We start from the raw sequence: 15,912 nt of genomic DNA, 5'->3' as shown, positions 1-15,912 counted from the left end.
AGTTTACATTATGCGAACAGTGAAATACATGTAAATTGCATAAAAACTAGACATAACTTTTTAATTTGTGGGCTGTACCGTAGCTGTAGTATTATTAGTTTGCATCGACAACTTTTTCTTTCTTTGGTCAATTTCCCTGGCTTTATATTTATAGACTATGATTGCGGTAATTTTACAATAAGTTGATGGGGACTCATATTTTTGATATTCATCTACAACGATTTGCTTATTTTTTTCTAGATAGCAAAGTCTATTCTGCAAAATAAAACAAATACTTAAGATGTGCAGAAAAAATAATTTTTAATAAAAAGAGCGGCGTTTGCTTGTTCGTCGTCTATCTGTAGCAGGGGTCAATGTTAGGATAAAAGATAACTTTCGACAATACTCCGACTTGTGATATTCAGATTGGTAGACTGATACTTGAACATCTGCACCAATCGATCGCCTTCAAGTATTTATGATCAATTGGGTTGGCCATTGTTGTATTCCTGCATAATACTGTTCACTTTACTATCACTTGCAAAGTGGGCCAAGTTTCATGTTTGGGCACTTCCGAGCTGGCATGCAAAAAACCATAACAATAAATTTGATTTGTTCTAAGCTCCTCTGCACAATAACACTACAGCCAGGGCATAATGACCACCTTACAGAGGCCAGCGGTGACAATCAGAATGTTGAACTTCTCTCATCGCGTAGGCAGCTTCCAAATTCCCTGCTAGTGGGGCTACGCGACTTGGATCCAGGTGAGTCACTTAGATTTCAATCACATTTCTTGCACCATTTTAAGAGAAATTTAGTAGTTTTTTCTTGATTGGAGTACATGTTGGTAAAATACAGTAGTTTTTGTCTTGATTGGAGTACATGTTGGTAAAATACAGTAGTTTTTGCTTTGAGTAGAGTACATGATGGTAAAATACAGTAGTTTTTGCTTTGATTGGAGTACATGTTGGTAAAATACAGTAGTTTTCGTCTGGAGTGGAGTACATGTTGGTAAAATACAGTAGTTTTTGCTTTGATTTGAGTACATGTTGGTAAAATACAGTAATTTTCGTCTGGAGTGGAGTACATGCTGGTAAAATACAGTAGTTTTTGCTTTGATTGGAGTACATGTTGGTAAAATACAGTAGTTTTCGTCTGGAGTGGAGTACATGCTGGTAAAATACAGTAGTTTTTGCTTTGATTGGAGTACATGTTGGTAAAATACAGTAGTTTTTGTCTGGAGTGGAGTACATGTTGGTGAAATCCAGCAGTTTTTGCTTTGAGTAGAGTACATGATGGTAAACAATAACTAATAGAGTGCTGTTGCCCGTCATGTATCACTGAAACTGAGCATAAAGAAGATAGCATAAAGAAGATAGCTCCAAGTTGATAAATCTGCGTACGATTAATCGAATGCGTAATCTGTACCCAAAAATTCCATATTAAATATTTCTTGAATATTTTGTGTGCGTGCACAGAATATATAAGCTGACAATTTGATTTGAAAGGAAGCTAGCAACCGAAACAGACGCATAATTCTATCTACGGCCCTCTATGAATTTATATTCTGGGCTTCCAAAAGCCATAAAAGTCAAAATCAAAAGTACCTTAGCACATAGCCACAATTCACAGAGACAGAAACACATGAACTCAATTCGTGCTAAGTAGGAGTTGACGATTCAAATAGAGATAGAAGACAAACCTCTGTTATATGAATGGGAGATAATGTTCTCTACATCCTCTGCAAAGCCCATATCAAGCATCTGGTCAACCTCATCCAGCACTACGTGCTCCAGTTTGGATACATCCAGCTGTCCACGGCCAATCCAGTCAAGCAGTCTGCCAGGAGTGCCCACAAGGATGTCTATCCCAGACCGCAGTGCTGTTCCTGCCAAACAGAATGCAATGTGTAACGAGTTTAAAATGAAGATGCTTGGATGTCATGGCGTCTTTTCACATCCAGATGGTTCCGACTCTAGCAATGGTAACCACCAAGGATCAACCGTTAATCAACCACTTCGAGGTAGAAAGAAAAATGTCCATTTTATTCACATTAGATGATAACAGGAAGTAACGCTTTGTAGCTTTTTGAACAAGCTTGATGGTCAGAGCAGAGCAAAGCCGGAAGTTCCTAACTTTCCTTCGGCGAAAGCCATTACTAGCCACTTGGATCCGACCTTTTAGAGATAGTCGCTGCCCAAATTGATTATTTGGTGTTTTATCTATGCAAAAAGTGATTGCCAAGCATTGTGGATACTCCAGCCAGACTAGGATATATTACAAACATTAAACTATGGCTTTCTATTAGATGACAGCCATAGTAGGCGTGTGACTACACTGAGCCTTATCAGGATTATAATAAAGCCATCTACATTGTTTGTATAGGAGCATTTACGAGATCGCCTATACCTTCAATGGCCTTGAGTTTTGCTTGGCCCTAGTACTGCGCCTGTTGCAACAGGTTCAGCGCATGCTTGTTACTAGTTTAAGGTCATCATCATAGTGATTCGTTTTCACAGATTTTTCTTTCGCTTTGATAACTTACATCTACATTGTGCGGTGAGACATTAATGAAAGAACCCATAGTTGCATCAAGGTATGATTCAAATTGCTGAGCCCCGTGCAAACGACAATGATAAAGTGGTTTTCCAGGCATATGCATGACTTCGATTTAAACATTGATTTTAAATAGCTATATTCCTTTACGCACAGTACATTGTCTTCAAACTTTTCGCTTAATCAGTCGAGTTTTGATATCATCATCATCTAACTTATCATTAGATCACATCCTAAAACATGTAGAACAAAAATCTATTGTTAAACCGTTGATAACTATTTATTAGAATATACCTTAAAACATATAGAATGTTTAATAGTAAACACCGTCTCACCAAACCAACAGCAGAAAAAGATATTCCTATCACAGAAAATAAATCTATATTAGGACTTGTGTACTACAGATCCCATATTCCAGCTTGCCACTTTTCTACCAATCACCTAACAAACAAAATCTTTGAACATATTGCCTTATTCCAAACTTGCTTCCACGCATGACAAACATCGCTTTCTATTCCTTGAAGCTAACATAGTACATCTACCCAGCGAATGTTTCAGTTCATGAACTTTCTGTTACTACAACCTACAATTTACTATCCCGGTTCCTCCGCAATACTGTTAGATTACCAACTTTAAAAACACTTCTTTCGTTCAAGTCATTTAATAGTTCCCGATTTCGGTCTGTTCATTTTTTCTGGCATGCAACTGAAAACATCATTTTGTTCATGATTACCAATGCTGATATAAAGTGACTCCGTCAACTGAAAGGCCACCAAGGCAAATATTGTTAAAGTTAATTAAAATGGCCTTGACCAACACGAGCTCACATTGTTCAATAAGCAATAATTCGTCTATTAAACCGATGTTTATGCTCAGTTTTGTCCAATTTCTGTACTAGAACGCTGTTCAACATGAACTGGGCTTTACAGCATTATAATTTTGGTGAAATCATAACAGCAAATACATCAAAGGTATGATGGATGGGCCTTTAAGATGTTAGTGATACTTGTTTCCACAAGTCAATTCTCTAATGAAGCTCACTTTAAATGGTACAAGGCAGCGAGAGAGTCTATTTTTCCCAAACATGGTAGCAGAACAGAGCTTCAACATTTTTAGCAAATAGTTTACTGTTGGTCAAGGCTTTTGAAAAGCTTTGTTGAAAAAGCCTAATATTCATCACAAAAAGAAACCACTTAGTTGATATTATTATGAGGAATTGCCATCTCACTTAGTTCTACAAGTTAAATTCTTCAGATCTGAAGAATTTAAACCTAGTAATCAGTGCCACCGCCTATTGATATGAGTATTATATATCCTCATTGCAAACAGTAAGTTGAAAGTTAGCTAGTCTCAATATTAGCCCTATTTTTGTTTTGTTTCATCAGACATAATTAAATATTACAAAAAAACGAATGAAAAATCTCCAATTTTTCGCTGGGCTAAAAATATCATAACAGCCAATTGTTTTATTAACATTTTCTTATCAGACTTTCAGACATACCTAGAATGTACATGATACCTCTAAGATGTGTGTTATCATATAAACTCATTGGCAGTAACTAATCAGCTCACCGCTCTAGTGAAAGGTGTTTCAAAAAATGCATTTGTAAATTTAAGTTGCAAGTAAAATAATTCTCTACATCCACTTGAGGTGGAGCAGACAATTCCATCTTTAAAACGTAAAACAGCTGGTAACTAGTGCGTTGATACAGACTACTAATATTGTTCATGCATTGAAAATAACTGTATAGAAACACCATCACTACTTGCTGGCCAATCTCTCTAATAAAGCTATTGAAAAAAATTAGTCTAAGCCAATTTTTAAGGGAACGAGCACAAAACAAGCTAACGTACAATAAAAAGTGAGGTCGTTGACCCTATTACTTAGATTACGCAGTGAAAGCGAATGCGTTGATGCTTATGGAACAGTGGCTGGTCAATAGAGGTGACTCAAGATAACGTGAAGCAAAATACAAAGCAATGGCTGAGTGTTTCTATTTGTTTGCATATATTTGTTTGCATATATTTGTTTGCATATATTTGTTTGCATAGGGTGCGATATGATATACAAATGCATAATTGTCCCCCTTGCATAGGGTGCGATATGATATACAAATGCATAATTGTCCCCCTGTCGTTTCCTAGAGTAACGGAGTGAATAACTGTGAGACACTATGACTCTCTTACTATTTAGGAACTGCACAAGTCTACCGAAACCACAATAAAACTTTTGGCAAATTGAATGAAGATGTTTCCCGTTCACTGTGACTAACGAAGACAACAATAACCTAATTCATGTTAGAAGTATATTAGCGATGTTGGTCTATTAGTTGGGAACGTATCAAAAGATCAACTTTGATAAGATTATGATGTTCCTGTATAAACATTGGTGAGAGCTGAAGTAACAACTGTAACAGTCATGCAAGAGTGGTGTCAAGCTCAGTAGCATAGATAGCACAATTTCAAAAATTCGTTCTACTTTGCTCTTCTATTTTTTAGTTTTACAATTACAAAAACTTTTGTGATATTAATTTTATAACTTTATAACAGTAACATTTATTGATTTGTGACACTGACTACATTTTGGCTCTTTTTAGACTCACTAACGACAATTTTTCCGTAAAACGAACTTTAAATTTACTTTGGCTGAAGTTCTATCGCTCTTTGCTGACACTATCTCAGTTAATGGCTATATTTATTGTGTCGGCCTCTTACCAATTAGACTTGCTGATGGACAGCATCTCAATGGCTATCACGCACATCCATTGCTTCTCACAGGAAGTGTTGAAGCACTACTGTACTAGCAATAAGTCAAGGACATAATGAATAGCTTACTCAAGTAATTATTGCTTTGTTAAAAATGGAATGAGATTTTTAGTGTGAAACTAATTTTAAAACTGTTTAGCATATCTTTTATTTTACTGGTAAAAATTGAAACCTTACTTTTTAATAGGTTAATTTTTATAATTGCTTATAAAATCAGATGCTAGCATCCCTTCACAACCGCTAAGCACATGCCTGTTATTTTTGTGCAGTGCGTATACAAAGAAGTCAATGAATAAACGCAAATAGGTACAATGTATCTGCAGCATTTGTAGCTATTTATCAATAAAAAGTGTTGTCACAAATTTGAGGCTTAGCTGTACATGTATAGTACATGTACAAGTAGTTTTATTATTACCCACTTTTGTTTGTGTTTCTGATAATATTATTGTGTGCGACTACCATTTTGTGTTGTTTGTAAACATATAGCACGGTTTACTGTGGCTAGTGTAGTTTATTCGAATATTATCTGTACATGACCACTGCATGACTCATGCATTTCTCTGAACATGACCACTGCATGACTCATGCATTTCTCTGAACATGACCACTGCATGACTCATGCATTCTCTGTACATGACCAATGTATGACTCACCATGCATTCTCTGTACATGACCACTCAATCATTATGTTTCCATGACGCGCAGTACTTCGGAGTTGCGCTCTTTCCGAATCATGGAAACGGCGTCTTCGCCCTGAGATAACTGCGCACTGATCGGTGCGAAGCCAGTGCAAATTCGCAGCAAGGAAACAGCAACTGCGCAGTGGCTGCGCATAGCTCTCATGCCGTGGAGACAGATTCTTCGATCGCCATAAACTAGTACAAAAGTTATCCATCCTGCTTATCCTGTTTTTGCTATTCTTCCGATCTTCTTTCACTTAAATTTAATTATGGTCGGCACCTACGAGGATGATGAGGAGATTACTTTCCTGGACTTTGTTATCAATACCAACACTTTTCGAAAAATAAGTGGCAAGTCCTAAAGTAACATTTAAATAATATATTACTTGAATAAATATTCATTAATATATTATTTTGTAAAAATTGTGCTGAGGTTTGTAAAACATTGTGAATGTGTATTGTAAATAAAAGTATAATGACGACAAAAGCATAAAAAGACCGTTTTTGACGTTCGGTATCCGCGATCGATTCCATGTCTCTATCCAGCGATTCGATTTATACAATTTCTCTTCTCTGGCTAATGTGCTGAAAACCACTTCGCAGCATGTAAATGTACAATCCCCTCGACTTCGGAGGGGGCTGCATCGGAGTACTGCGCATCATGGAAACATAGTGTATGACTCATGCATTTCTCATGATTCGCGCAATTGAAGAGGAATGCACAAGTTCATTAAGAAATTTTCTATGTTTTGTTTCTGTACATAAGCAGGCAGTGGTCTGCAGTAGAAATTAATCCTATTTCAGGAGTTATTATTCAATCAGGTTACTTAATATTTTGCTGAACCACTATCCATAAATAAAATTAGTTATATTCCCACGGCAAATCGAGATTTACACCTGACTATACGATTTTAATTTGTTTCAGGGTTGGCATATAGCGAAAATGTTGTATTGTGAGAGTATAGGAAACCCATAGCAATTATATAATGCAAGCATCCTCTGGTAAAATCATGAAAATTTTATATAGATATAAATACTATACATATTAAAAATTAGTAACTTAAAATGAATTTAGCTTACTAAACACACACGCTTAAACGTAAGTTTTAGTAAATATGTACATTTTTTCCATTATTTTACTGAACTTCAACTTTTTCATAGCTAAAATGTTATTACTTATTAGTTTCCGGCTCCTTTTTACGATAATTCTTAGCCGACCTCATTAACACCTTTTTCAGCTTAATCAAACAAGCCCAAACGATGCTGTTCTTGGAATGAAGTGGATTTTGTTAGCGTATTAAGGGAAGTTGTTTGATCCCTTATCATCTTTTCGAAGGAATCGCAACTCCAATTATACTACTAGTTTTAAAAGGAAATATTATGCACTACTTTTCTTCACACGAGGAATGCAGAACTGAGAGGAATCAGTCATCGTATCTCTTTCAGGCGTTGTGAGAAGGTTTTCGGTGAACAGAATATTGGCATCTGTGTTATTTTGACATAATAAGCACACTGACAGCCAAATTTAAAAACCGACCAATTTTTTTTATTGAATTCGTCTGACGAAAAAGGATTCGTATGGTGAGGACGAAAAATCCTCGTGTTCCACTTGGTAAACCGAAAAAATCATATAACATGTTCATCGTAACCCGAGGGTGCACTGTAATGGCAGTGGACAGAGATCAGGCAGAATTTTAATGCCGATCTAGATTAAACCGAATTGTTTATAATACGCAACCACCTTGGACAACTGCTAGCTACAAGTACATTGGAGAAATGACTAACGCGTTCATCATGTTTCTTATATAACAGGAAAGACAACTAGTTATTCGTTTAATTATGAGAGAATAGGAAGTAGTGGGAGTTATCTTGACATGGATGAGAATTTAGTCATACCGAATAACGTTCATTGTTTTCAGCTATTTTTAGATTGAACTGTTATTTCAGCCTCAATATCTCATGCCAACTCTCGATAATGCAAAGGCAAACTTGCAACTATAGGGGTGAATCTGGCTAGTGGTAGTGTACATGTAAATGCTACAAAAGCAGTGTTGAGTCAGCGAAAGCTGGCGCCTGCTTCATTGCTGTTATTTAATCTTTAAAGTTGCCAGTATGCATTATGCACTCCAAGCTTTCAATTTTACACTAATAGTTTGAATATGGATCCCTATTTTAGAAAAGGTCGATGCTTATTGTATAATCAAATACTTATCGATAGATATCAATGCAACCACTAGCGCGAACATAATGCTATCGAGTTTCCACAAGATGAACTATTTAGAAGACAAAAACAAAAATATATGCACTAATTTTGAAAGTGAACGATTACCACAACTCACTCAATAGAGTAATTAGACTAGTTATTTATATAAAATAATAACTATGGCTAATATTCAGGCAGCAGATAACTCTCGATGAATGTAGTTATTTCAATTTGTGGTCATATATGCGTGATAATTCATAAAGCCCTAATGAAAAAACTTCTATAGCAACTTGTCAGATGGGAGAACTGGGAAGAATCCGAAAATGCACAGTGGTATCAACTTGCCCTTAAAGTAGGCCAGACACTAAACATAATCTTTCTACTTCGATAAAAAACATAGCGTGACACTCATTCAGCTACTGGAATTGACTGTTAATCTTATGGGGAATGAAACTTTTGTGTTTTAAACATATAATTATTTTATTACCTAGAATTTGCACAGATAAAGTCTAATGATGATATAATACTCTCAGACAATGTAGCGCTGACATTAATTTCAATGTATCAGAGGGAGTACCACTCAGCCAGAAAAGAACCTCAAGTTAAAATTCACAGAAATATTGCTTTTCAATAACAAAAAGATATTGCAGTGGGAGGTTTGCAGCGCTACTAAAAGTTGAGGCAAAAATTGGAGTGGCTAAAAGGCTAGGCAAGGAATTGTTATGTCGCGCTAATCAAAATGGAAGCTCATAAAGCGATGTGTGACCTTGACAGATAACAACATGAAGATGAATTCACACAAAATCTTAGTAGATCTAATCAAAAAGTACCGATACGTTTCTTTCCTTTGTGATTGTTTTTGATGTTTGAAGTGATATCTGATTGCCAGGATGTTTCAAGATTAAAATCGACACAACTTGATAGCGATTGAAAGGCTCAGAAGAAAAATACTTGCAAAATGACATCACTAGTTATTGTTGATATCGGCTATTACGTTCAAGTTACAGCATTATGTGTCTCTATTCTGTCAGTATCTTTGCAACTACATACGTCATTATTGCACTTTCGCTTGATCTGAGCATTTTACTAGCGATCAAGTTTTATTCAGTTTCAATCCTGAAACATACTGGCAATCAGACCACTACAAACATCAAAAACAATCGCAAATGATAGATAAATACCGGTGCTTTCTGATGAAATCTACTAAAATTTGGTGTAAGATGTCCTTTAATACACTCCTAGGCTCTCATGTATAATAATGGTACTCTGAACGTGCATATCTCAGTAGTGCAGTCATAAACCTCTCCAAACAGATATGCAAAGACAGGTACAAGTGGCTATTGTAATTTGGTCTGGCAAATAATACATGCTTGAAGAACAAATACTTGTTAGCACTTGTTTTGTGACAATTTAGTCAAAAACAAAGGTGTCTTTTAGTGGGATATTGCTGAAGCCGAGCCATAGGCTACACACACACAAAAACAACAAAGGTCAACGTAGTTATGAGCAAAACCAAAAGTATGTATCCATATATCTCACCAATCCGATGAGCAGCACACACAAAAACTAAACCAATCGACAGAACCACCCATCATGTCAAAATATGCCGAGTTTCAAATCATGTCTTGTACAACTCACCTGATGGTTTCTCAAAACTTGTCCTTAAGTCCCTATTAATTTGAGAATGTCCGATTGCTGTTTTTGATGTAATTCACTGATGTAATTTCCCTCGTAATTATTTCGCACAAAGCGTTATTCAACTCTCACCAATATTTTGTTGCGTGTTATAAGGTATTACGTATAAGGTATTGTATTAAGGTTATACAGTAATACTTCAACTTACGAGTGCTCCAACGTACGAGAAACTTGAGATACGAGCCAGCTTTTAAGCAAGTTTTAGCACTAACATACGAGCCATGTTTGAGATACGAGCACGTGAGTCAGTTGCCAAGTATGCCAAAGGTGTTTTATGAGAACAGCACCACTCTGTATTTTTCAACTGCTCAGGTTATACTTTTGTACCGTGTTTTTGTGCGCGCTTTTCAGTGCAGAATTATGTGGATTAAAAGTACTGTGCATAGACCGAAAGTTTGCCAGTAAAATGAAAATAATGCAAAGAAAAAGCAAATGATAACAATTGATATTAAACGGAAAATTATTGAAAAATATGCGAAATGTGTATGCGTGATTGAGCTAGCTCAGCAGTATGACAGAAATACATCCACAATTATCAAACAGAAGGATTACATTCAGGGCATTTAGCTCGCAAAAGGACTAACCATAGTTTCTAAATGGCACAGAAATCTTCACGACCGCTGATGGAGAGACCACTCAGGCATTAAACAAAAGATTAACAGTTGGCCGGTGACAGCGTAACTGAAACGACGCTATTTGAAAAGGCCGGTGCTCTCTATCAAAACTATAAAAATAGACATTCGGACAAGTTGGCTAGTGGTCGTGCATTAACCCTTTGTGACGACACCTGTGTTCGTCCTAATCGCAACATGTTTAAAGGGCGACAAAGGCAAACGTCCTTAGATAGGTTCATCTTAAAACGGCTGGCTAGTCATGAAAGCGAAACAAAGGAAAGGTTAGCTAACCAGCGAGAAACTTCAATCTATGAACGCCGAAGAAATTTTAATTACGTTAAGTTAAAAATGAAAGTTTGCTTTTAGATTTGCTTCTAAGTTTGTAGTTTAAGACTTTGATAAAATCCAAATTTATCAAAGTCAACTGTTGTAATGAAAGATAACTTATATCTCCCTCTCTGGAAAATGCTAGCGTTAGCTACTATTGTATGTATTTAATTTTACATTTTAATTTATCACATTTCCTTGCATTATTTTTCATTTGTTGCTTTTTGAAAGTATGTGGTAAGTTAGGACAATAACCAACATGTTCTTTCTGTTACAATATCTTGTTTTGAGTGTTTTATTTGCACTTTTTAGAGTATGGAAACCAATCAAAATATATCTAAATGCTCTATATATAAATAAATTGCACCAACATGCGAGTAAATTGACATACGAGCTCAGTCTCGGAACGCATTAAGCTCGTAGGTCGAAGTATGACTGTACATGTGAAAAATCATCAGTGTTACAGATATCAAATGTAGTCACGTTTTTTACAATACAATTGCGGGACAGTAATCAATGAGAATCAAAAATATTTTTTAAAGCCATCCCAAAAGGTTTACGCCATGGTTAATGAGTAGGTCACATTGTAAGAGCTGATAACTCCAAAATTGAATTTGACACTGTAAAATCTGTCTAAAATTAGTCTTTGTACAGTTTTTCTATTTTCCAATTCATCAAAAGCTAGTCATCGCAGCGCATGTGCCACAAAGCTACCTCCATTTTCCAAAATGAATGCTATTTGCTGACTAACCTTGAGTGTGCATGCTCACACCGCCATAGAAGGCATGTATGCTTAAATACGAAAGAGAATGGAAGTCTTTTGCAACCTGATTGACCAGTTCTCGTGTTGGAGCCAATACTAGTACCTGCAAACAAAATTTTATGCAATAAAACAAAGAAAAAAGTAATACAACTTCACCAGCTCTCTCTCTCTCCCTCCCTCTCTTGACATCGTTCGGCATATAAAAATGTGTTTGTACTATTATACAGTGGTATGCTGCCGAACCACTTACTATGTGACAGGCACAACTGTTGAACAAAAATAATATGTTGTGTGACATATTCATAACTGAAAACTGATTACTGTAAAACCTCTATTTGACTGCCATGGCACTCTATTTTTCAAATCTTCCCTATAGTGGCATTGTATTAGAGGTGACATTTAAATAGATGGCGGCTTTATATTTGCCGAATAGCTCATCAGAATTTTAGGAAAATAAATTTAACCCTTTCACAGGGGAAACGATGTAAGACAGTAGCCGGATGAAGTTGTTGAGTATTTCAATGTTGTTTTCAAAGTTAAAAAGCTGTAAAGCTTTGGAGTTACAGAACGGACTTCGATTAGTGGCCTGAGTAATTGCGATAGAATCTGTGCTACTATTTGAGCCTAAGATTTGTACACATGCTGTACACATGGCTGAAAGTTTATCTTTAATTGCATGAAAAATACCGACTAGTTCAGTAGGGTAAAAGAAGAGTTGCGGTCAGAAGACACTGTAGGAGGTATTGAAATGCCAAAAAAAAAGAGAACAGTTTAGACAAAAGCAACAATCACAACGCAGCTGGCCGAGCATACGATGCAAATATTTTTGTTTCAAAAATGTTAATTTTTGTTTCTGCATGTATTATAAATATTGTTTGTTTACTGTCACATATTTTTGAATACATATTTGTATCATTTGACATATGGGTCGCGGTCACAGAAACCATGGTTAAGTCGCAAATCACGAAGTTGAGTTATTCGACTTTAAAGTTCCACTAACTGAATTTATAATTTTGGTAAGGATTTTGATAACACATGCTTCTGGACTAATCAAAGAGTGATCTTTCTGAATCTGAAGTCAGTTTAGATAATAAATGTCTTAAAACCTCGGAAAAACCCCTTAAAACCGTTGCTATGCTAAACAGGAAGTACTGATAAATGGCGTCCGAAAAACGTAATCGTTTCTTTTTTGCCGATTTGAGGGATAATTCTGACATTTTGGACACTTATAATGAGTACTTTGGTATTCCAACTGATGCCAAAAGCAGTGTAAGTAAATGGAATGACCATGATATATTCTTAACCATTCATATAAGATTTTTACAATATTTAATTATAAGAATAATTATTCGATTTTATAAGATTTGATTATAAAAAAAATTATTCGAATTTGCAAGATCAAAGTATAGAGTGACCAATGATGTGCAATATGTTACTGCTATTATTATTTTTTAACATTTTGTTGATCATACTACGGTTGTGCTCAATATCGCGGCACTGCCAAGCCACTTTTAATATCTGCAAAACTAGGTAATACATTTTCTTATAAATATACAGCCATTTCTATGACAACCAGCCAAAATCTGTTTAGATTTTTAAATTCAGCATAATTTTTTTGATATAAATACAGAAATCTAGATAAATATCACAACCTCTTAATATTGGTTGCTATGACGTTTTGAAATGCAAACAAAACTGTGCATCGGTTTTCGTTTCTCAGACTTTAACACCAGTTTTCTCGGAACTAGGTTTTCGCACTGATGGTAAACATGCATTCAGTTTATTGACCATAAAATCTGTTGTAATTAAGCTAGAATCAAAATTTTTTTTGCAAAATAATTGTGAGAATTTTCTCCTTCTGTTAATGCATATAACTCTAAATCTTATAATCTCGACTTAACCATGGTTTCCGTGATCATGACACATATTGTATAAGTATATTATCATTGCGTAAGTGATATGTTTGCAGGTTTATAGCTTATTTGATAGCATCATTGTGGTTATACAAAGGTTACGATGGATCGACGCTCATAACTCCTCTTGTATGGCATATATAAAGTCAGTTGTGGCAGCAAACTGTAATAAACATATCAATGAGTGCAATGAGCTTTTTGCAACATTGTTAAATATAGATATAAAATAAAAGTCTGCCTACATTTGATCGTTGCTATTAGGTGCAATAGATATAGACAACAGCTACTAGTTCGTCACACGGTGTTCCTGAACAGTCTTCTCATTGTTCATTAAAACGCTTATAAATTTCAGGTCAGATTGTAAGCGACGTTATGGATGAATATGAAAACGATGGATTGGATTTAGATCTTAGCGACTTCGAATCAGAGTGTAGTTCAGATGATTGTGACAATCAATCTGCTCAGGTACAACATCACTAAAATCATGACAACTAATACAGCAACAACAAAAGAATTAATTGTTATTGATGTAAGATCATTAGTATTGTTATAATTATTGTAAGTATTGTTATAATTATTGTAAGTGTTGTTATAATTACTGTAAGTGTTGTTATAATTATTGTAAGTATTGTTATAATTATTGTAAGTGTTGTTATAATTATTGTAAGTGTTATTATAATTATTGTAAGTATTGTTATAATTATTGTAAGTGTTGTTATAATTATTGTAAGTATTGTTATAATTATTGTAAGTGTTGTTATAATTATTGTAAGTGTTATTATAATTATTGTAAGTATTGTTATAAGTATTGTAAGTGTTGTTATAAGTATTGCAAGTATTGTTATTATTAGTACTATTTTGTGGATACTTTTTACTGATCACTTTCTATATTGGGTTCATAAAGATCAAAGAATGTCCAAGTGGCAGCGTTCAATTAAAGGGCGATGCTGTATTTTCCATCTTCCCTCCTAAAGTGGCGTTTTATTAGAAGTTGAGTTTAAATAAAGCTTTACTAGTAACTACAAATATCAAATTGAAATCTAGGCTGGACCAAAACTCACCCTTGGAGGTCGTCCTCTCATAACCGCAGGCTTTTCCCGTTCAAGCTTCTCGATGAGCGGCAGAGCAAATGCCAGCTAAAAAAACGAGCTTCAATTTAAAAACTACTGACATGCACTTATCACCCAGCCTACCAGCTACTTGCCTTAGAGTCACAACAGTTGGCTCAAACCATAGCGGTATAGCTTCAGAGAGTCCCGCGACCAACGATACCGTATATGGGAGCTCGCTTGTTTCCAAACAAACAGGCCACTCCCACTATTTTTATATAAGTTATAATGGAGAAGCCGCAACATTAACCAACAAAAATTACTCCCATTGGCAGTCGTTCTGAAATTAATTGTTGTACTATACACCATTTGAAAGAGGACAAAATTCCCTACAAGAAGCTACCAATAACTTTTTTGTAAAAATGTAAAGTAAATGCAAACAAGAGAGATATTGAGAGCGAGGTATGAATATTCCATTAGAGATCAGTATGTCGATCGGGTTAGTTTGGAAAAAAGAGTTGTTTCCGGTTTTGGTCGCGGGACTCTGTGAAGCTATACGGCTCTGACTCAAACTATAGAATGGGAATTTCCAGCAAGCCGCTGCAAAGCGAGCTATGAACATGAAAATTGTGCCAGACTCAAACTCATAACATTCAGCTTTGATTACCCTACCAACTGCACCAATTCAACTGCCATCCAGAATTGCAGAATAATCTTTACCATATTTAACCAATTTTTGTTTTTGGCACATAACGAAAAACATCCTTTTGTTGATTACTAATGCCATTAAAATGTTATACATACGTACATACATACGTATATACATACATACATATATACACACGTACATACATACTTACTATAATAAGAGTGGTGTTCCGTGACATTAAACCATTCTCGTGTGAGGGAAGAGTTATAAGAATAAATAGTCAGAGCTCCATATGTTACCTACGGCCTATTTTATATGCAAATATACATGTATGTATGCTGCGCTCGACTGGCAATCTTAGAAATGTCATTTGCCAAATAAATTGCGCACATCAATGTGATTAGAAACTCAAGAACGCCCCTTCATATGAAGTAAGTACAATTGTTCTCAATAAACGAGTTCATGGAGTGTTGTCGTTAAAGCAGTGTAAGAATTTGCACTGAAAATGAAAAATTCCAAGCAATGCCAAGTTTGCTGCTAGTAACCAAAAGTTTTTAAAAATCCAGTTTGTTTTATAACTGATAAATTTATATAGACTAATAGTTGATTGTCTGATCTAGTCAATGATAGCTTTCATTGCAAGATCTGTGAACATGTGCGAAGCTCTAATGCAAGCTTACAACCAACCAGAGTGAATAAACATTAAAAAAGCTCCGGA

General features: G+C 35.4%; 1 protein-coding gene across 2 annotated transcripts in view; it reads right to left on the bottom strand.

The window, feature by feature from the left end:
- LOC137397300 (ATP-dependent RNA helicase DDX50-like) overlaps positions 1–15,912 on the bottom strand; it is a 42,070-nt gene that overhangs the window by 16,412 nt on the left and 9,746 nt on the right. For both annotated transcript variants that reach the window (XM_068083591.1, XM_068083596.1), the window contains exons 6-8: positions 14,558–14,632; positions 11,572–11,686; positions 1,682–1,867 (exon numbers count right to left, since the gene is read on the bottom strand). In XM_068083591.1, coding sequence (XP_067939692.1) covers positions 1,682–1,867; positions 11,572–11,686; positions 14,558–14,632 — 376 coding nt within the window. The remainder of the gene's footprint in view (positions 1–1,681; positions 1,868–11,571; positions 11,687–14,557; positions 14,633–15,912) is intronic.

Source organism: Watersipora subatra, chromosome 1 (genome assembly GCF_963576615.1).
Source record: "Watersipora subatra chromosome 1, tzWatSuba1.1, whole genome shotgun sequence".
Taxonomy (NCBI): Eukaryota; Metazoa; Bryozoa; class Gymnolaemata; order Cheilostomatida; family Watersiporidae; genus Watersipora; species Watersipora subatra.
The sequence above is the reverse complement of the archived record's forward strand: the minus strand, read 5'-3'. Positions and strand labels throughout refer to the sequence as shown.